The sequence below is a fragment of the Pantherophis guttatus genome, chromosome 4 (genome assembly GCF_059756535.1).
Source record: "Pantherophis guttatus breed Tessera chromosome 4, ASM5975653v1, whole genome shotgun sequence".
Lineage (NCBI taxonomy): Eukaryota > Metazoa > Chordata > Lepidosauria > Squamata > Colubridae > Pantherophis > Pantherophis guttatus.
The window spans coordinates 141,129,158-141,150,478 of NC_142066.1; the positions used below are offsets into that span (position 1 = coordinate 141,129,158).

A 21,321-nucleotide genomic window follows, 5' to 3' on the forward strand; every position below is an offset into this window, starting at 1 on the left:
GATTTTTAAGAAAGCATACATTGAAGAGACCAATCTTCTGCTATCTATCAAGGCTCAAGATGTCATGTGAAAGTATCACTTTATGAAGAAACAACTCTTTCAGAGAAAGTGCAATTTTACCTTCAGGGGTAAAGTGTAAAACAGATTGCATTGTTGTGAGGTAAATCAGCATTCAGAGATCCATACAGTTATAATATAATCTTTACATGTTTGCATATTCCCAACATAACTGATATTGAGAAATTTTTACAGAAGTCGCTACTAAGGAATATGTTCCCCTTTATTTAATTCTGTTATCATGTGGTGGATTAAATTATCCTTTGGGATTGCGGGCATTTTTGATGGATATTCTGTCAAAATGGCTGCTATGGGATTTACCAGAAGGCAAAGTGAGGTTGTTCATTCCTTTCCTTAGTGATCTGGGGTGCTTTTTGCAACTCCAACTTAATTTTCCTCTATTTTTTTTACTGAGTGTGAAGATAACACTGAGATACTCTCACACATTATTTTATTTACTAAAAATACATGTGGGACCTATATGAGCTTGCCTCCCATTTCTTTTAAGTTAAAAGAACAAATAAAAGCTCTGGAGCTTTACTGACCTCCAATGTTGAGTGGGAATGGGACAACTTGCCACAGCCAACTCACTGCAGGACAACTCACCATGGCCAGTTTGCCATTTGGCAACTCACTCTGACACAATTTAACAATTCTATTTAATTATTTAAAATAAAAATATTTTAATTTTTGCCATTCACATTCTGTCCGTCCTTTTGCATCCTTTCTTTAATGATTCTATTTCATCATTTATTTGATATTAGTGTAACTTTTGCCTGCAACAAGCTGGCCATGATGAATTGGAATAGTCCCAATGTGAGCACCACTTTAGTGAAAGGGGAAGAGGGATCAGGAAAAGAAAAGAGGTTTCCCAATATACAGGTGAGCTACAAATCATGGTGGAAAGAAGAGTTATTTCAAGCTTCAAATGAAAATACCCAGAATGGTTAAACCAAAGTCTTATGAAAAATATGATTAAAGTACAGGTGTCTCACCATCTGATGGATGGTGCTGGTGATAAGGAGTCTCCTGAAGTGGAAGACCCTCTTCTGGGAGATAGCCTCCTGTGGCCTTCAAAGAGATTCTTCAAATATGTTAAGATGTTTAGCTATTGCTATAATTCTGTATTTCTGCTTGGCTTATTTTTGATGAATGTAGATTTATGTATAAAGTATTAAACTATAAGTAAGTTGGCTCAAATAAAGGATTCCCCTTCCCAAAACAAACGACATAAGAAAGAAAATGAGAGCAGAACTGCATTCACCTGTAGATTTGATGCCATAGGGTATAGATGGCAAGTTCATATTTAATATGGAGTGAATAATTCAGACTTTGCTTCTCCCAAACACAGATTGTGTAAATATAATTAGATACGATGATATGATTATGTCTGTCTTCTGCAACCTAGTGCTTCATAGACATGCTGAAACTCTCAGAATTTCTAGCCAGCACAGTTTTTGAATGTCATGACTCTGGAAGCTGTCCCCCAAGCACACCAGGAAAGCATCACATTGGGAAGCTGTTTCATATTAAGCGAAATAAACATCCATATTGGCAGCCTTTATTGGCAGCAGATCCTTGGGCCTTTCCCACTCCTGAGATCCTTTTAAGACAGGGGTAGTCAACCTATGGATTTAGGGAAACCTGAGGATCTATGTTTAATTACAAATGCGCTTTGCAAATAATTGATTCAGACTTATGGCAACAGCAATGGGTCCCTCCACCAGGACTCCAATGGGCATGAAGGAAGGAGCAGGTGAAGTATGTATTATGGAAAGGAATGCAGGAGATCAGCAGGTGTCAGCCTTTCTAGGCAGACCAGACAAGAAACATGACCAATTCTATGTTATTATAAGGTTGTGTTAACAGAATCTTGCAAGTCTGAAAGTACAAATCTCACCTTGTCTCTTTTGCAGCCTAAGAACTTGTGGGGTGTGTGTGTGTGTGTGTGTGTGTATGTGTGTGTGTGTTTGTGTGTGTCCCTGCTGAACCTCTTTCTCTGCTCATTATGCAGCTGTGGGCTATGCCCTTTCTTATCTGGCTGTTTCCAAGACAGCATTTATTTCCCCCCCACTCTTTCCAAACTCATTCTTACATATCATTATAGCTAGAGACCTTTTGTTTTGCATGCAGGAGGTTCACTTCAACCACTTCAACACTTAAACCAATTACCACTGAGATTTACTTTTCTAAACTGAAGTTTAGAAGTCTGAATTGTATTCTCAGCAGTGCAGTAAAAAAAAGAGGAGAAGGATATGGGGGAAGAAGGATGGGAAAGCAGGGAGGAAGATGAGGAGGAGGAGGAGAAGAAGTGGAGGAGGAGGAGGAGAAGAGGAGGAGGAAGACTACTGCTATCCTTTTGATCTAGCATATTTTTTGTCTGTTTCTAAATAAACCTCACTCACCTAAGCTCAAGGGTCCCATTTTGCTTTGGCTGGGATCCTGTGCTCACTGCATTGGTATCTTAATGAAACTCAGGTCTCTGTTGCTCTAGTTCTTGTTTTATCCCTATAGCATTTCTCCCCACGAAAGGTAACTTAACGTGGGGATTCAGTCATGCACAATGCATGGAATGCTATTGACCCAGCCCCCTTTTATGCTTAAATTTCTTGGCCTACCTGATAATGTTTCACAGATTTGTGCAGAAAAACCCGGCCTTCCTTCCAGCAGTTTCCCTGATTTCCATTTGGTGTCCATAAGACCCGATCGTATTCTTTAGGGATCTGGTACCGCAGTTTGATTCTTAGTGTGCCGACATGAGGGCCCGATATATGATACCAGAAAGTCATGCAAAGGGCATAATTTTGCAGGTTGATGATAGGGCTGATGAGGCGGACAATTTTGCCTTTCTGGTTTTCATCAGCTTGGGAATAAATAAAATTGCCATCTCCTATTGTGACAAAACACTTCATTAGACACAATGACCAAGTTTTGACTCCCTTTAATCTGATAAACTTCAAGCATTACAACACGAATAGGCTTTTTCTAAGGAGCTGCAACTGAAAAGCTTATTGAGAAATATCTTGGCATGTATGGGTATGCCTGTCTCACCTTCCTCTTCCAACAAACTGAAATTCACTAAGGCACGAACATTCCTGATTTTCTAAATGTAAGGCATCATTTTAGTAACAGCATGGAGAAATTCTTAAGAAACAATATGCTGGGTAGTAAGAGTGGAGATATTAAGATGTGTTTCTGCTCAGATCAATTCATCCCATTCAGTTTTCATTTGTGCTGTATGTATTTCTTGTGCTGTATAGTAGAACACTTATAAAATATGTACGTATTTGAAATGCAATTTGTCATAAAATATACTCTTTGCATGGAGCTGTAGTAAGTTACTGAATGGGAAGCTACATTAAACAAGTAGAAGAGCAGATAATTATCCCTCTCACATTACTTTGGAAAGTGATTAGTTTGCTTCCAAATGTGGACTGAAGAATACTTTAGCCATAGCTTTGTCTGTACTTTAAAGCAAGGGAAACCATGGAAGTTATCGTTAATGTTGCCACCAGAACACAAATTCATGTCTTTGGATCACCCCAGGCATATGGGGAAGTACAAAAATCCCATCTTCATCAACATCCTCCTTCCATTTGCTGTGTAATGCACAGAATTTCTCTTTGCACTTGTGTTTGGATCAGAAGCATCCAGGCGCTTCTGGGTTGAAAGGGTTAGCCAGAGACATCACCGTTGCCCTGGGGTTGCCCGGTTGGCAGCTCCTTTCATGTCCCTGTTAATCTGCTCACCAAAGAGGTACTTGCAATTGCATGCTTTCAAACTGCTTGTTCGGCAAGAGCTGGAGCGAATGACAGGAGCTCATCCGCCACACAGCAAGATATGGGTCTCAGATGCCAGCTTGCTGATTGCTAACCCAGCATCCTAACCATCCGAGCCACCATACTTCTTTTTTTTTCACCAGCCCAAATCAAAAGAACCAATGGTTTGGATAGGTTAGGAATAGGCAGGAGGGATCATGGCTACCTGGTATATTTCCAGGCCTTAAAGAGATACTTTAACTGTTGTTGGTGTATATTCCGGCTCAGTTATATTTGATGGGATTTAGATGTGAGGGTAGATTTTCCACTCCACTTTTGTCTCTCTGCATTCCAGCCTGCAGTTTTGGGAATGAGCTTTCACAGCTCTTTGCTAATCAACCAATTCATTTATTCATTTCCATATATAATCAAACCATTTTTCAAGAGAGAAAATGTCAAATGGCTATTCTATGTAAAGAGGTGCAGAAATAGCAATTGACTTGTTCTTTTACGTAGCGGCACCATGAAGCTGAAGATAGTTAAGCAAAAAAAAAAAAAAAGAGGATATCAGGTATATAGGGTGTGTGTGTGTGTGTGTATGTGTGTGTGTGTATGTGTGTAAAACTCCTTGTGCATCTGTTTTCAGATTATGGTTTAGAAATGTGGAAAGCATTGAATATCTGTTCCTAACAAAATCTCATTTAAGATATATAATTCCCCCTCCACAACCCTTCAGTGAGAGGACAAGTCGTGCTTGTCTCTAGACACTCATGGCAAAGTTCAAATATTTTTCATTTCAAGAATATTATTGCAATTCTGGGTCAAGAACTCTGCCTTTTTTGTCTTAATTACAGCTGAACGTATGCATGCCTTTTAGATTCTGTCAGTCCTTGGCTAACGTGGCTTTTAACCTCCCTTCAATGTCAGTTCTCACTGAGTCATTTCATTTTACTTAGCATCAATTTTTCTCATTATTACAGCCTTCGTTTCAGCTAACTGCCTTTTGCTTAATTTGATGCCGTTTATTTGTACTGTGCCATTCATAGTCAAAGTATTTAAAGTTTTTTTCCTATCCCTTAAAAACTAAACCGACTTGTCTCAAAATTCAATTGAACTGTCTCTAAATTTAAGGAGCCCAATTTCCTTGTCATTCTCATTAAGTAAAATGGGGATGGGGGTAGAAAATGGAAATGGGTAAGGAAGGTTCATTGCTAGTACTTCTGATATTTACATAAATGAAAAAAGAAAATGAATAATTGAAACATGGGTCACAATGTCACCCTTTGTTCAAAAGGTTTCTGCCCTCAGAAGAACAGAAAGTTAGAAGGCCTAAAATCTCACTATATTTATTTATTTGTCAAGTACGTTTTAGATAATATATATCAGTATAAGCATGAATTGGACACATAAAATGAATACCAATAAAGGGAACATTAGGACAGGGATGGTAGGCACACTGGTGCTCTTATGCACGCTCTTTACAGACCTCTTAGGAATGGGGTGAGGTCAACAGTAGACAGTCTTAGGTTAAAATTTTGGGGTTTTTGGGATGAAACCACAGAATCAGGTAGTGCATTCCAGGCATTGGCCACTCTGTTGCTGAAGTCATATTTTCTGCAATTGAGTTTGGAGCGGTTCACTTTAAGTTTGTATCTATTGTGTGCTTGTGTATTGTTGTGGTTGAAGCTGAAGTAGTCATTGACAGGTAGGACATTGTGGCAGATAATTTTATGAGCCACACTTAGGTCATTCCGAAGGTGGCGTAGTTCTAAGTTTTCTAAGTCTAGAATCTCAAGTCTGGTGGCATAAGGTATTTTGTTGCGAGCAGAAGAGTGGAGGACTCTTCTTGTGAAATATTTATGAAATATATGAGGGTTTATTTATGAAATATATGAAGATTTCCACCTGATAACAAAGCTTCTAAAAACACCTTTAGAAGTAAGTAGCTGAAATTAAGTGATCATGCAAGTTTAAGAAAATAGTCATACACTTAAAAAAACCAGGTTAACTATGCACAGTAATTAAATCTAGTAATTCTAGGACAGGATTTGAAATGGCACCATTGTTTTTATCAAAGCAAAGCAGAATTGACATACAGATACAAGGTACAACTGTAATGGGGCCTGCCCAAAAGTCGTAAGTTATCAAACTAGTCAGTCACATGACTCACCCGATTTTACAACCTTTTTGCAGCAGTTGTTAAGCGAACACAGCAGTCATAAAGCAAATGCGTCAGCTGTTTAAGTGAACCTATTGTTTGCTATGGTTTGGTTTTGCTGAAACTGGAAGGTCTGGTTTTCAGCAAAACCGTCATGAAGGGTGGTTATGTGACTGTGGGATGCTGCAAATGATTGTGTTGCTGCATGCTTGAAGTGCAATCATGTGCCTGATGGAGGAGGGCGATCAATGGAACTTTGTACCTGGATTTTAAGTCCTATTTTGGATCTGTTGTAAGTTCAGACGGTTACTAAGTAACTGGTTGTAAATCAAGGACTATCTGTAAATGTTAGTCCTGGCAGATCTTTTATTTTAAACACAATATTTATTTTTCCCCATTTGTCACTGGATCAGTTGTTAATCCTACTTTACCTGTGTGGTCCTGAATGGGCCCTGTTTTGCTGGTGAGTACTGCCCATCTCAAGTCCAGCTGCGCATCATGTTCCCAGCGACAGATTGTCTTTTGAGAACTGTAGCCAAATCCACAGTTGAAACCATATGCTGGAAGTTCTTCAGTAATGGAATAATGGATGGCTGCAAGAAAACAAGATGTGATTTGTGAAATTATTACTGTACTTTAACTTCTTTTCAAAAATGTAACTAAAGATAATTCTAACATAGTTAGAATAGTTCGTCTGATAGCTACTGCATTGACTTACATGCAGTGATTGGCATTAAATAGCAACAGCACTGTGCTGGAGTGGAAAAGGAATCAATGGGTTTTCTACCATTTTTTAGCATTCCCATATGGCATTGGCCCGAATAAATGTATAACATGAGAAAGACAGCTTCTTAACAGCAAAGCCACCATGGCATAACATTAAGCCTAAGGTCTCACTCAACTAAAGAAGGCTTTCAAACACTATCAGAACTGGTTTGCCCCATGTTGAAATAAATGGAGTCATGCATATGACCATCTAAAGCCATAGGTTTCAACTTAAACATATATACAATGGGTTGATTTCCTGAATCTCCCAACCAGCATGAAGTTCACATATCTTAAATTTACCAAGGTTGAGAAATACTGATCTACAGAACCTGTTCCATGAGATCATTAAGTCTGAAGTTTAAACTTACCTAAGTCTGCATGGTTCCTAAGTCTGCATGTTACTATATACCGGGGATATTGGGGCATCAGTACCAGGGGAAACTGCTAGAGCTGAAACTCTTCCAGAGGAATGGTCAGTGTTGCATGGCTCAAGAGGCAGAACTGGGTAAAAGACTGCAAAGACCTCTTCCATTGATATGGCAATAAATTACAGTTTGAATAACCTGGGACATGTAAGGTTTTCCCCCACTTCATCTAGCCATGGTATGAAATAGATCCTGCCTTGGATGCAGCCACATAAAATATAGAACCTTTGCTTTCATTGAGCCTGAATAGAAATCATAAATGGGACAGTAAATTTTAATCTGACATATTTTCCTGCCTGCTCCATCCAAAAACTGGTGGGTGGTACCAATACTGAGACCAGGTTCTTATTTTAATTCAGAAGATTCTTAAAAAAATATAAAATTGAAATTAGAAGTTTTCTTTTGAAGATTGATGGACAAAAAACTGGAAAAAATTTTTGGAACTTTGTTATTATATATATTGACATCAGCAAGAATCTTATTTGTCTAAAGATGTAAAGAGCACTAATTCTTACAATGGAAGAGTACATGATAAAAGTGATGGAGTTAGTAGACATGGGGAAACTGGCTGTTTTAATTAAAGAAAAGAACTTATCTGTTTTGTTTCTACTTGAAAACTGATTTTTTGCTTAAAATGGAAAAAAGTGAAACCTGGATTTTAGGTTTTGATAATTAAAATGGTTTTATTATTTTATAAATAGCTTGACGTGATCTGTAAAGCAAAAATTTGAGGTTGTATTGTATTTATATTTTATTACCCTGAAAAAAAATTCAGAAATCACATTTTTTCCTCTTTCTGAACTTTTTCTTTGTCTTTGTTTTCTAAGTATAATTTTTTCTCTGTATTTTTATATTCTGATAAAAGTTAATAAAAGTTATTTTTAAAAAGAACTGGTATATGACACTAACCTAACCATAAGGAATAGCCCACTATCATCCAAGTGCATTTTTCCTATGTAAACTGGATCTGCTAGTAAAGATTTTTTTTTCCACTTATAATTTTATTATAAATATGCTATGGTTTCTAACTAAGTTTTGCTCATTTCATCAGCTGGATAGATGTAGTTCATGGATCTTATGAAACTGGATATGTATTATATCCTCTTCTGCACCCAAACGGTTATGCACCAACATCTATATAAATGAATGAACAATATATTTTCTTTGTTTCTGTTTCAGAACCAAGATATCAATGACAAGCTTCTGAACAAAATTACTTGGACAGTTATTCTGGCAATACTACCAACCATAGTATTCTTATGCAGACAGTGCGATAAAGGTACAAAGTATCATGTTCTGCCAACTCTGGCAATCTGCATGCTTGGTTATCTTCATTTAAAAATATCTGGTAGCAAAGCATAAGAAAGAATCAAAGCTTTGATAAATTCCCAAAGAGCTTCTATCAGTCTGCAGACAATTCTAGACTAGACAAGCAGCAAATCCATAGTAAAGCAAATCCATGCACTTGATACATCTTGAATGTAGTATTTTATTTTAAGTAAGGTTTAAAACTCTATGCAATCCTCCAATTCATTTCTGTATCTTACTGCACAAATGGAGACTCTCAAATATATATCAAAGTTTTCCCTGCACGTCTGCTTTTGATATAAAGGGATATTCCACATGTGGAAACTATATTAAGAGAATTTCCTGATGGAGTTCAGAACCTGTCTGGCAACCAAAGAAAGCTCTCCACAATATATGAATTCCTGTTCTACATTTAAATAATCTGTTTCCCCCATCTGCTTCCTGAGCTTCTACTTCAAGGATTTCACAGCATTCCAGAAAGGCTATTCCCTGTATTAAAAGAATGATTTGTTATGTTTTGGTTTCATTAGACTTTCTGCATCTCCCCATTGCATCTCCATTCATGTATGAAACAGGTTGATGAACTGCAGAATCAGGTAATGGAGTTCATATCTGGAATCTTGAATCTGGATCCTGATACTCATCCAAATGCAGATGTTAGTTCTACATACTGAATTAATTCCAGCAAGATATATCCTTTCCTGCACTTTGTACAAGTTACTAATCAGTAGGTCTAGCTAGACAGCCCTTTGCTGCTAATTGCGGGTTTCTTTGCATTTTTCACAATAAAACTGAAAAGAATTATGAACTAGTTCCAAATGAATATAATCCTTTCCACTTGGGAATGTTGAATCAATTGACTACTTATCTATTCTGCTTTTGTGAAGTATAAATATATTGCCAGTGCTGATCAATATATATCAAGATATTCTATCTATCTATCTATCTATCTATCTATCTATCTATCTATCTATCTATCTATCTATCTATCTATCTATCTTCTATCATCTATCTATATCTATATATCTATATATGCTCCTCAATTGGCCCAGAAGATGGCAGCAGTTATACGAATAGTTTTGGATAAGAAGAAAAGACAATATGGCTGACAGCCAACCAAGCAGACTATAAAGTTCCTTGTACAGCATGAAAAGTATGGTGTTATGCAACTTCTTTTAGTCAGGGTGAGATCATGTTTTGATTTCAGCTTCTCCCAGTCTGCCAAATAGTCTTATATGAAACTGTTTATTATTTTTCAGGGGAACTTGGAATTTGAATTTAAAAATAAACTTTTTCAACATAATGGGAAGATTGCTTTAATCCATAGTTTCAAAATATGCCAAATTCTTTTATTATGATGATGAACTACAAGAAAGTGTCCACCCATAACCCTGGATAACTTCCAAATGAATTAATTCTACTGTTCCTTTCTAAATAATGAGGCCTGTCAAGGCCTGAAGACTCAACTAACTCAATTCAATTCTTTTAAATCTATCTATCTATCTATCTATCTATCTATCTATCTATCTATCTATCTATCTATCTATCTATCTATCTCCCTAATTTTAAAAAAAGAAAAAAAAAGAAAGGCAACTCCTATATATATTATGGGAGAACTGAGGAGCTCATGCTTGATATATTATGTTGCTGTTATATTGGATTATATTTTGGCTTCAAGCATTCAGTGAAAATTCAGCAATTTTAACAGGAATGAGGTAGGATACTGATAGCATTTCTGTCATACTGTGCTATCAACTGTGGTTGGCACAGCTGTATTAGTTACATAAGAACATTTTAAGAGTATTTTAAACTTTAAAACTAGAGGAGACAGAGAGAGAAGCAGAATGAAAAAAAGAGAAGAGCTGACTATTTACTAGAAAGTTGTAATACTGAGTTGCTAAGTATACTTCAAGCCTGCACCAGTATATAGCTTCTATATGAATTCAGAAAGTCTGTATCCATTGCTTACATTTGGGCATAATTCTTTCTCTAAGTAAAAGAATATCATTTGCTTTATTCAAGTAACCCTTGACATATGACCATAACTGTAACCAGAATTCTATTGCTGAGCAAAGCAGTTGTTAAGTAAAAGGTGCCCAATTTGATGACTTTTTTTTGCCATGCTTGTTCAGTGAATCACTGCAACTGCTAAGTGAATCATGCGGCCATTAAGTGATTCTGGCTTCTCCCATTGACAGGTTGTCAAAAGCCAGTTGGGAAGATTGCAAATGGTGATCACTGATTCAGAATGCTGCAACTATCATAAATACATGTGGATTGCCAAGGACCTGAATTTTGATCACACAACCATGGGGATGCTGTGATAGTTCTGAGGACTGGTCATAAGTCATTTTTCCCCAGTGCCATAGTAACTTCAAATGGTTGCATATATTGTATTGATGTATAGCAATAGTAATAGCATTTCTGTACCACTTCCCAGTGCTTTATAGCCCTCTCTAAGTGGTTTACAGAGTCAACATATTGCCCCCAACAATCTGAGTCCTCATTTTACTGACCTCAGAAAGCTGGAGAGATTCTCACCTTGAGCCGGTGAGAATCAAACTGCCAAATTGCAGGCAGTCGGCAGTCCGCAGAAGTAGCCTGCAGTACTGCATTCTAACCACTGCGCCATCGTGGCTCATATCTAGTTGTATATTGATGCAATTGTTAATTTTAGTATAGATTACAGCAGAAACACTTGAAAGCAACTGATGTCTGATACACCCACCTAAGCATTTTAAAACAAATGCGAAAACATTTTATTCCAAGTTCTGCAGTGGAATGTATGTTATGATGCATATGCCAATGTTTGCTATACACAGCATTATACAGGAGTCCCTGCTGTCTGTGAGAGGCTGACATAGTCTGCCTTCCACTCTCTTTTAGAGTATCATAAAGATGTCAGTAAATGCCAGTTTGGGTTAGCAATAACTTGCCATGTTCCAATCTTCCAAATTATTTCACTCTGTATAAAGCATTCCCAAGCAATTCCAGACATATATTCTCTCATTCATCATTTCTGATGCCTGAGCCAATACAACTGGGATACTCTCATACAGCCCCGATCTTGCTTCCTGATTACAAGAAGAAAAATAAAAACCCACAACAAAACCCCCACAAACCACCCAGTTTGTATATTTGCAGCTTTCCAGATAAGCAGCAAATGCAGCAGCACGATAGATGCCTAACAAGCTGTTTAAATTAAAGTTGAGGACAAAATCTCACCATCCAAATCTCTATAAGACTCTTTGAAAGCACAGACATACATGCTATTGTGTAATTAAAACAAATCTGGCCTATGAGAGTAGCCAACAGCTGCATTTCTTGGCCACATCTTGTTCACAGCTGGAACAATTAATGCTCCACATGAGCAGCCAGCCAGCCAAGCCCTTTGCAATGTCATTCGTCTTTCTTGGCCCACCCAGTTTTGATATGTTTTGACAGCTTTGCTGCAAGTAAAGGAATATGATGCATAGCCAGTTTTGAAGTAATGGTGAAACAATGGAACCATCAAGCTACCAAGCACCAGAGTAAGTCTGACTATGAATAGACGTAATTCAAAATAGTCACCTCTGTGACATATTTCATTTTTAACAGGCATTGTAATTGCTGAAAAGTCATGGAAAAGAATGGATCATGCCTAGGTGCAGTTGCAAACTCCACTTTTGAAATGCTTTTAGTAGTATGGAGAACATTGATTGGTCTAGTGTACATTAAGGTTAAAGAGTTTGAGAGTGTAAGATCTGAGTTGGAAAAATCTAGATAAATCTAGATGGCAGCAAAGAGATGTAGGAAAAAATAAATTTTTGCAACCCATTGGTTGTACAAACTTTTGCAGTTCAGATTTGGTAGCCATATTCTGTTAAACTGAATAGGAATTCTGAGACAGTAAGATAGGGAAACCAAAGCATCAGAATGGCATATGTTAAGTTTACTTTTTTTTAATTACTTAAACTAAATTCATACAGCATTTCAATCCAACTAGACTCTAATAGCCAAAAGCTGTGCTTTTCAACCTTGACAACTTGAGAATGTGGGTACTTCAACTTCCAGAATTCCTAGCCAACATGGGGAAGCCCAGAAAAATTGCCAAAACAGAGAAATACTGGTTTGAAATGTAATGTTCCAAGCTTTGTAGATGCAAGCCGTTGAATGAATTTAATTCCCTTCTCCAAAAATGCAAGTCTACAGTACCCTCCAAAATGAGGTTTAACAAAATGTGCAAACTATTGTATAATACCCTTAATTTTCCTTGCAAAATAATACTAAGGATCATCCAATGCAGATGACAGCTTAACATGATATTATTGCTGGAGAACAGAGAAAGCCAAATAATAAAAAAAATGAATTTTATGTGCATCATTGATTGCAGAAAGATGATCTATTGAGTGTATTTTTTCAAGCTGTGGAATGAGTTTAGGAAAAAAAAGGAATTCTAGAACATCTCAAGATGCTCATCTGCAACCTGTCAGGAAGCCATGGTACAGACAGCACATGGCAAGACAAAATGGCTCCAAAATGGCAAAATGGTTGCCAAAAAAGTAAAGCAATATTTATTCAATCTATATGCCAAATATCTATTAAGGGAAGATGGATTGGAAGAAGATGAGTGTGATTTTAAAGTTGGAGAAAGAAATATTCATAACTTGCACTATGCTGATGACACTATTCTGACAATCAAAAATGCAGAGGGTCTGGGATAATAAAAGTCAAGGAACTCATTGCATTAAAAATAGGGCTAAAATTAAATATAAAAAAGACTAAACTAGGGACATCCAGCCTTAAAACTGATAATAAATATATTGAAATGGTAAGTACTCTCTTTTAGATCAACTCTCAATAGTAAAAAGAACAAACAATTAAGGATTATGCCATTCACTAGTACTTGATACAGGTAGCCAGCCCAAGGCCTTGGAAAAGATATTTGAATGCCTACAAATACCCTATAAATATCAGAATTATGAAAGCCATGGTATTCCCTGTGATACTTTAAATATTAAATTCTAAATACATTAGATATTAAATTCGGACTTTGAAGAGTTGAAAAGGTATCAATGCTTCTGAATGTTGGTGTTGGTCAAGGCTCTGGAGAATACTTTAGTGATATTTACAACCAGGAGTCTGCAAAACTCTGGTCAGAAAATTTAAGAGGGACATCATGATGGTACTATCCTGTTTTCATGCTTTATAAAAATGTAATACACATAAAAGTACAGGTGGAGCTTTGATTGAGATATCAATTTGATATTTTTATCATAGCCTATTTACAAAGAAGGACACAGACTGATTTTTCTGTAATAGAAGTGGGCAACCTTATAGCTGTGGGTTGATTTTAGTTTATTTGATTTTGTGACTGACTATGAGTTACAATGAAAAAGTTAACATTATAGTATTGGTGAGGTCATGATTTTTTGATTTGGGTTTTTAAGATGGGGGTAGAGGAGTGATTTGGATATTTTTCCACTTTTTAAAAAAAATCTTTTAGGATTTATACTTTCCATTCTAGTAATGCAGGGAAAATTGCAGGAATGAAGTGCTTGTGGAAAGCAAGGAAGATCTGGAGTGGCTAATCCTGAGATTCAAAGATGAAAGTGAAAAATTTGGATTGTACCTTAATATCAGCAAAAAAAGATTTATTTTTTTTTAAAAAATTGATTTATATGCTGCCCTTCTCCGGAGACTCAGGGCGGCTTACAATGCGTTAAGCAATAATGATGGTTGAAGAGAACACACAGGTCATAGTACAACCTGACAATGAGACCATCAAAATTCATCTTTCTGGGCTCTAAAATCAACCAATGTGGTGACTGCAATCCTGAGATCTGAAGGCATATAGTCCTTGGAAGAACTGCAATGTCCAGGATGAATAACATCTGGAAAAGTAAATATAGCAGCCTCCTAACCAAATGCAGATTAGTTAACGCAATTTATTTTTATTTTTTTTATTTTATTTTGAATTTGTATACCGCCCTTCTCCCTGAGGACTCAGGGCGGTGAACAGCCAAGTAAAAACATCAAGTACAAATATTAAAATACAGTTAAAATATACATATATAAATTTGGCCCCATTAATTAAAAACAATAAACAAAACACTTAAAAACACTTAAAAAATTAGGCCAGCCCGGCTTGCTGAAAAAGGAAGGTTTTAAGGGCACGGTGGAAGGCACTGAGGTCTTGGATTTTCCTTATCTCTGGAGGCAATTGATTCCAGAGGGTAGGTGCCCCCATAGAGAAGGCCCTCCCCCTGGGGGTCACCAGCCTGCACTGTTTGGCTGATGGCACCCCAAGGAGGCCCTCTCTGTGGGAGCGTACGGGTCGATGGGAGATCGTCGGTGGCAGCAGCAATAATTTTTCCAGTTGCTACTTATGCTTCCAAAACTTGAACTCTGAAAAAGGCAGACAGGAGAAAGGTGGATGCCTTCAAATTGTGATGCTAGAGATGACTATTATGCATCCCATAGACTGCAAAAATCACAAAGAAGTCCTAGACCAAGACTTACCAAAAATATTACTCAAAGACAGGATTGCCAAATAAAGGCTGTTTTCCTTTGGCCATGTCATGCGAGCTCATTCACTTAAAAAAATCAATCATGCTGGGATTGGAAAAAGTAGAAGGGCCTGCCCTAGTAGACTTTGGCTGGACACTATAAAGGATGACACCAGGATAAAATGGTATATCTGAAGGAGGTACTGCAAGACAAGAGGGCATGAAGAATGCTGATCCATAGAGGCTTCCGGTTTCCTTGTCTTCGGCGGCGGCGGTGCCTTTTGAAGCTCCGCCAGCCCCGCCGCTTGTAGAGCCGCTTCGCGACTAAGAAGCGGCTCGAAAACTTCAAAAATCTCTAGGATTTTTGAAGAGAGATCGCAGGGCACAGGTTGAGCCCCTGCAACCCCCCCAGGGAATAGTTTCTGGGGAGGGAACAGGAGCGGCTCCCATTCAACCTGCTGGAACTCCGGGCGGCGTGGGACAACTCTGCTTCTGCAGAACAAGCCGGCTACAGGAAACTTTAAACTGAAAGAAAAGGAACCAGCCTTAATAAGCAGCATACTGTTACTTGAACCCTGAAACTTGGAATCGCAAGTATTAGAGTTTTCTTGGCTTTCTAATCTGAGTGAAAAAATGCGGATGAGTGAAAGTGAACTGTAAAAACATGGCGCTTAGCCTTAGAGTTAACGAGCTGGCGAGTGTGGATTGCTGAACTCATCTTGCTTTGTTACAAAGTTTTTAAACTGCTACGAAGTTGCTTCGCTTGTAACAAGAGAAATAAGAGAGAAATTTCTCCTTTTTCAATACTGGACTTTGCTTTACTTTGGTTCTTATTTGATTAAATCTGGGGGACTTTTTTAGAAGTCTTTGTGGAGGTGGGAGAGGAAGAAGAACTTCCCTTTTTAGTAAAACCAGCCTACGTGGCAGGATGGCCTCAAAGAAGCAGGAAGCGAAGGCAACAAGAGGTGGATCTCCCACACATAAAGCACAGCCTCCCCCAGTACAACAGATACAGACTCAGAAAAAAGATTTTGATGTGGGAGATTTAAAAGAATTTATTTCTAAAACTTTGGATGATAAATTTCAAAAATCTCAACAGGAGATAGATGATAAACTTCAAAAATCACATCAGGAATTTATGCAGGAAATTAATGAAGTTAAAGATATGGTGAAACAGAATCAAAACAAGGTGATCCAAAAAATATCAGAAGTGGCGTCTGGCCTGGCAGAATTTATTGTGAAAGTTGATTCTAAAGTTGAAGAACTTAAATCAGAAGTTAATGTTAAGATGAAAGACAATGATTATAAAATTGCTGATGTTGACAATAAAATGCAAAGAGTTGAAAATGAGATTGTGATGGTACAATTCAGGGCAATGGAGTTTGCCATACGGCTTCGAGGAATTCGAGAAGAGGAAAGACAGGATTTGAGACAGGTTTGTTCTGAGGCCCTGGCCAAGATTTTACAAGTTAATCCTGATGTGGTTTTTCACAAAATAGATAAAATTTACAGAATGAATTCTTGGGTGGCCAGACAAAGACAATTGCCCAGAGATGTGGTCATATATTTCACAGATAGAGAAATAAGAAATGACATCCTGCAAAAATCCTTTTATACTTCTGTGCAAGTGGGGGGCTCACGAATTGGAATTTATAAAGAATTACCTTCTAAAATGCTGAAAACCAGAAAAGATTTTGGCTTTCTTGTTAAGGAATTGCAAAATTTACAGATACCATTTCGGTGGGACGCCCCAGCTGGTATAATTTTCAGATACAAGGTAGAAAGATATCGTTTGAATACCGTGGAGAAGGCAGAGCACTTTTACACTACTATTCTTAAGGAAAGAACATCATCCCCACGTACATCTACAGTTTTGGAGATTAAGGAGAGTGATGAGAAGCAACCTCAACGAGAACTGCAAGAACAGTCTAAGCAGGAATTAGAGGAAATGCAAGGCGCAGAAGGAGGTTTTCTGGATGAGCCTTTGCTGGAATCTTCTCCAATCTTGGACCCGGTTCGGATGATCGAAGTTAAGGATCAACGCATAACTCGAGCTCAATCTAAGTTACTTAAACAAAAGCAACAACAACAACAGGAAAGACAAGACAAGGCAGTTAAGAGTACTGCACAAGAGACTGGAGCCATGGGGGGAGCAAGATCGAAGCTTTCGGATGACCTTCGATTATTCTGCTCTTTGCTCCAGAAAGATGAAGATGACGTTTAAACAAGTCGGTCCTAAAAAACCAGAGAACTATAGACCAATATCTCTTCTGAATACAGATTATAAAATCTATGCGAAAGTATTAGCCAACAGGTTGATGCCAGTAATCCAAAAGGTGATTCATGATGATCAAGCGGGATTTATCGAGGGCAGACACATGAAGGATAATGTAAGGCAAGTAATAGATTTATTGGAATATCTTGAGAAGAATAAACAGATTCCTGCAGTGCTGGTCTTTTTGGATGCAGAGAAGGCCTTTGATAGAGTGGATTGGAATTTTCTACTAAAGACTTTAAAAAAGATGGATTTTGGGGATCAATTTATACAGGCGATTTCAGCAATTTACCAAGAGCAAAAGGCACAGATTATTATTAATGGAAGTTTGACAACAGAGTTTAACATTGAAAAAGGAACAAGACAGGGATGTCCGTTGTTCCCACTTTTATTTATTCTAACACTAGAAGTCTTGCTAAATACAATACGGGACTCTAATATCTTGAAAGGTATAATGATTAGGCAAGAGGATTACAGAATAAAGGCATTTGCAGATGATCTGGTTATTACCCTATCCCAACCAATGGAATCAATAATCCTGATGAAGGACATTATACAAGACTATGGTAAAGTTTCAGGTTTTAGACTGAATTCAAAAAAGACTAAAATGATAGCTAAAAACATGACACAAGATCGTAAACATGAGCTTGAAAGGAGGGCAGGTTTTGAGACTGTACCTAAGGTAAAATATCTAGGAGTTCAGGTTGCAGAATCAAACATGAAATTGTTTCAAAATAACTATGAGGTATTGTGGCGAGAGGTGCAGAAAGACATGGAGACTTGGAAAAAACTGCAACTGTCTCTACTTGGAAGAATAGCAGCAGTTAAAATGAACATTTTGCCAAGATTTCTTTTTTTGTTTCAAATGATTCCGGTGCTTAAAAGTGATAAACAATTGAAACTCTGGCAAACTGGACTCAATAAGTTTGTCTGGAACGAGAAAAAGCCGAGAGTGAAATTGAAAATTATGCAAGATGTTCCAGAAAGAGGAGGTCTTAAACTTCCAAACCTACAGTTATATTATGATGCAGCAGCTTTAACTTTAACAAGTGATTGGTTTGGAAGTAAAAAGGCTGGAATATTGAATGCAGAAAGTTTTGATCTTGAATTTGGATGGCATGCTTACTTATTTTATGATGACAAAGTTGATAAAGTATTTAAAAGTCATATACTTAGAGACTCTTTGATGAGAGTTTGGAAGAAGCACCGACTCAAATGGGATTATAAAATACCGCTATGGCTGGATCTTGGTCATACTTTGTGGAATACAAATATAATGTCACTCGGGGGGTTTTTATACAAAGAGGTTCTTATTACAGATGCGGGCAAATGGCAGCTGAAGACATTGCAGACACTGTTGGACGAAGGGATTAATTTAACTTGGTTACAATATAATCAATTACAATTGAGATGGAAGGAGGACCAAAAAACTGGTATTATGTTGCACGAGGAAGAATTGGTTAGACATATAAAAGAGAAAGGTCCAATGCATATCAAAAGGCTTTATAATGTTTTGCTAGAAAGGGACTCAGAAACTGAATTAGTTAAAGATTGTATGATTAAGTGGGCACAAAATTTTGAAGAACCAGTGATGTTGGAAACATGGGAAAAAATTTGGGTTCAGAATGTTAAATTTACACAGTCGCAGAATCTGAGGGAAAATTTCTATAAAATGTTTTATAGATGGCATTTAGATCCCAAAAAGTTGTCATGTATGTACCCTAATGTTCAGCCAAAATGTTGGAGATGTGAATGTTTGGATGCTACGTATTATCATGTTTGGTGGACCTGTAGGAAAGTTAAGGCTTTTTGGATAAAAATTTGGTGGGTCATGCAGAATGTTTTGAAGAAAAAAATTCAATTCTCTCCACAATTGTTTTTATTGGGTATAGTTAAGGGTTTTACATCGGGTGAAACAAAATTGATATTGTATATGATAACAGCAGCAAGATTGTTGATAGGCAAATATTGGAAAAATGAAGCTTTGCCCACTATTGAAGAATGGACTTTGAAGATGGCCAGTTTTGCAGAGATGGCGAAGATTTCAGCATACTTAAAAGATTGTTCACAAGAGACTTATGAATGGGAATGGAAAAGGTGGATAGAATATGTTCAGAACAAATATCAAACTAGAAAGTATCAAATAGCTTTTATTTGAAAATAATGTATTAGAAATATTTTAATGAAATGAGGTAAAAAGAAAAATTATACAGGGGAGGGAGGGGTTCAAGTTTACACATAAGTGTCATACTAAGGGGTTTTTTTTTGTGTGTGTTTTTTTTTTTTACCAGTTATGAGTATATTATAGGGAAGTCTGGGGGGAGGGGAGGGTTAGGGAGGGTTAGGGAGGTTGGGAAGTTTGGGGGGGGCTGGTGGGGGGGGAAAGGGGTGAAAATGTAATTGTAAAACTTTTGCAATAAAAAAAAAAAGAATGCTGATCCATAGAATGACCAAGAGTCAGACACGACTGAATGGCTGACAATGGATGCAGCAAACTTAGTTTTGTCAGCCACAATGATCTGCCTGGTTTTTGGGTTTTTTTTTACATGTGTCATGATTAGATGCAGAGTTAGATTAGCTTCACAGCCCTACTCAGTTGTGGGCTCCTCCCGGTTTAACAACCAGTTTGGTGATCGCGCACTTCGTGTGTGCACATTTTGAAGAAATCTTCACTTCTGTGTTTCTTCGGAGGAGAAACACAGCTGGGGCGCAGCAATCTGCTCTGCTGCGTGAATCAGTTGAAAAGATAAAGGTAGGAAAATAGTGTAGGCGGGCCCATCTGATCATTGGGGCAAACCGGTTCGCTCCCAGCTGATCATCGGAGCTACTGGTTAGCCCAAACTGATAGAATCCCACCCCTGGTCCTACTTCTATTTTCCTAAAACTGCTCAGGGATCGCACAAAAGTGGAATCATTTCTAAAGAAACACAAATCTTTCTTTGCTTAAGAAATATGAATAAAACATATATATTCCAATGAGAAACCAATAAAAATAAGAACCAATAGTAATACCTTATTATAAGTTTCTGTTTATAAGCCTTGAAGATATCCCAAATGTTCTTTTTCAAAAGACGACTGGACTTTGTTTTTCTCTAAAGACATTTCGCTTCTCATCCAAGAAGGTTCTTCAGTACTTCTGAAGAAGATTTGAAAAACTGAACAAGCTTCTTGGATAAGAAGTGAAATGTCTTCAGAAAAAAACAAAGTCCAGTCACCTTTTGAAAAAGAACCTTTGAGACAACCATGACCCAGATGACTGAGAATCTCCATAGACAAGCCTTCAAGATACAAAGAAATCAAACAATACTGAATCTAAGATTATTGCCAAGAAAAAAATAGCCCTCAAAGTAATGTTTCAACAAAGCTTTTTTTTTTTTTAACACTATGAAGATAGAAAAAACAGGATGCTGCTCACAATAGTATATGCTGACTGAATAAACTTGGAGGAAGAAAAATTAATTTAAAGCATGGAAAACATTTTATGACAAGGAAATTCAGAGGTTAAGAGACAAAATCTCGGAATTAATTACTTTACTCTGATTGCTTTTTGTCACACTGTTGTCTTTTATGGAAGCTTTTTCATTATTGATACATTCATTTTTTTTTTAATTTTTGCTTATAGCAAAGCCTCAGTATGGCAGAGGCATACACAAAGACACATAGCCTGTGAAATTACTTTTCAGGCTGTGCCTGATTGTCATTTAATAAAGGAAATGGGAGTAACGGGAGGAGTGACCTTTCCCCCTTTTTACAATTATTAACACAAAGCATTTAAAACTGCTGATCAGACTTAGAGAATTTGAGGGGGGGATCTTTCTATCGCTCTCTCTCTCTCCCATGCAGGATAATAAAATAGCCCAATGAAACTGCAAATTAAGAGCTTTTCCAACCACTATTAGCTATTGTATTGATTGAGGAGAAAGGACCAGCTGCCAGTAATAACTTTTGTTTTGCCTCTGCTCAAGTTTAAGCAATTTGCATAAAATCTTTCAAAGAAGTCTACCTAGGAAAGAATATTGTAAAACTGCCAACTGTATGATTGGAGGGGGAAAAAATAAACCTGGCAAAGTTTTTCCAGAAGAGT

At 37.3% G+C, this 21,321-nt stretch overlaps 1 protein-coding gene and 1 long non-coding RNA gene across 10 annotated transcripts in view; one reads left to right on the top strand and one right to left on the bottom strand.

The window, feature by feature from the left end:
• Positions 1 to 21,321, bottom strand: part of NRP1 (neuropilin 1) — a 163,303-nt gene that overhangs the window by 10,212 nt on the left and 131,770 nt on the right. For all 9 annotated transcript variants that reach the window (XM_087893002.1, XM_087893007.1, XM_087893003.1 and 6 more), the window contains 2 exons: positions 6,405 to 6,566; positions 2,676 to 2,947 (listed from right to left, as the gene is read on the bottom strand). In XM_087893002.1, the coding sequence (XP_087749128.1) occupies positions 2,676 to 2,947; positions 6,405 to 6,566 (434 nt within the window). The remainder of the gene's footprint in view (positions 1 to 2,675; positions 2,948 to 6,404; positions 6,567 to 21,321) is intronic.
• On the top strand, positions 81 to 8,635 carry LOC148114374 (uncharacterized). The gene is made up of 2 exons (XR_015734109.1): positions 81 to 160; positions 8,346 to 8,635. It is a non-coding gene; the product is annotated as an uncharacterized LOC148114374 (long non-coding RNA).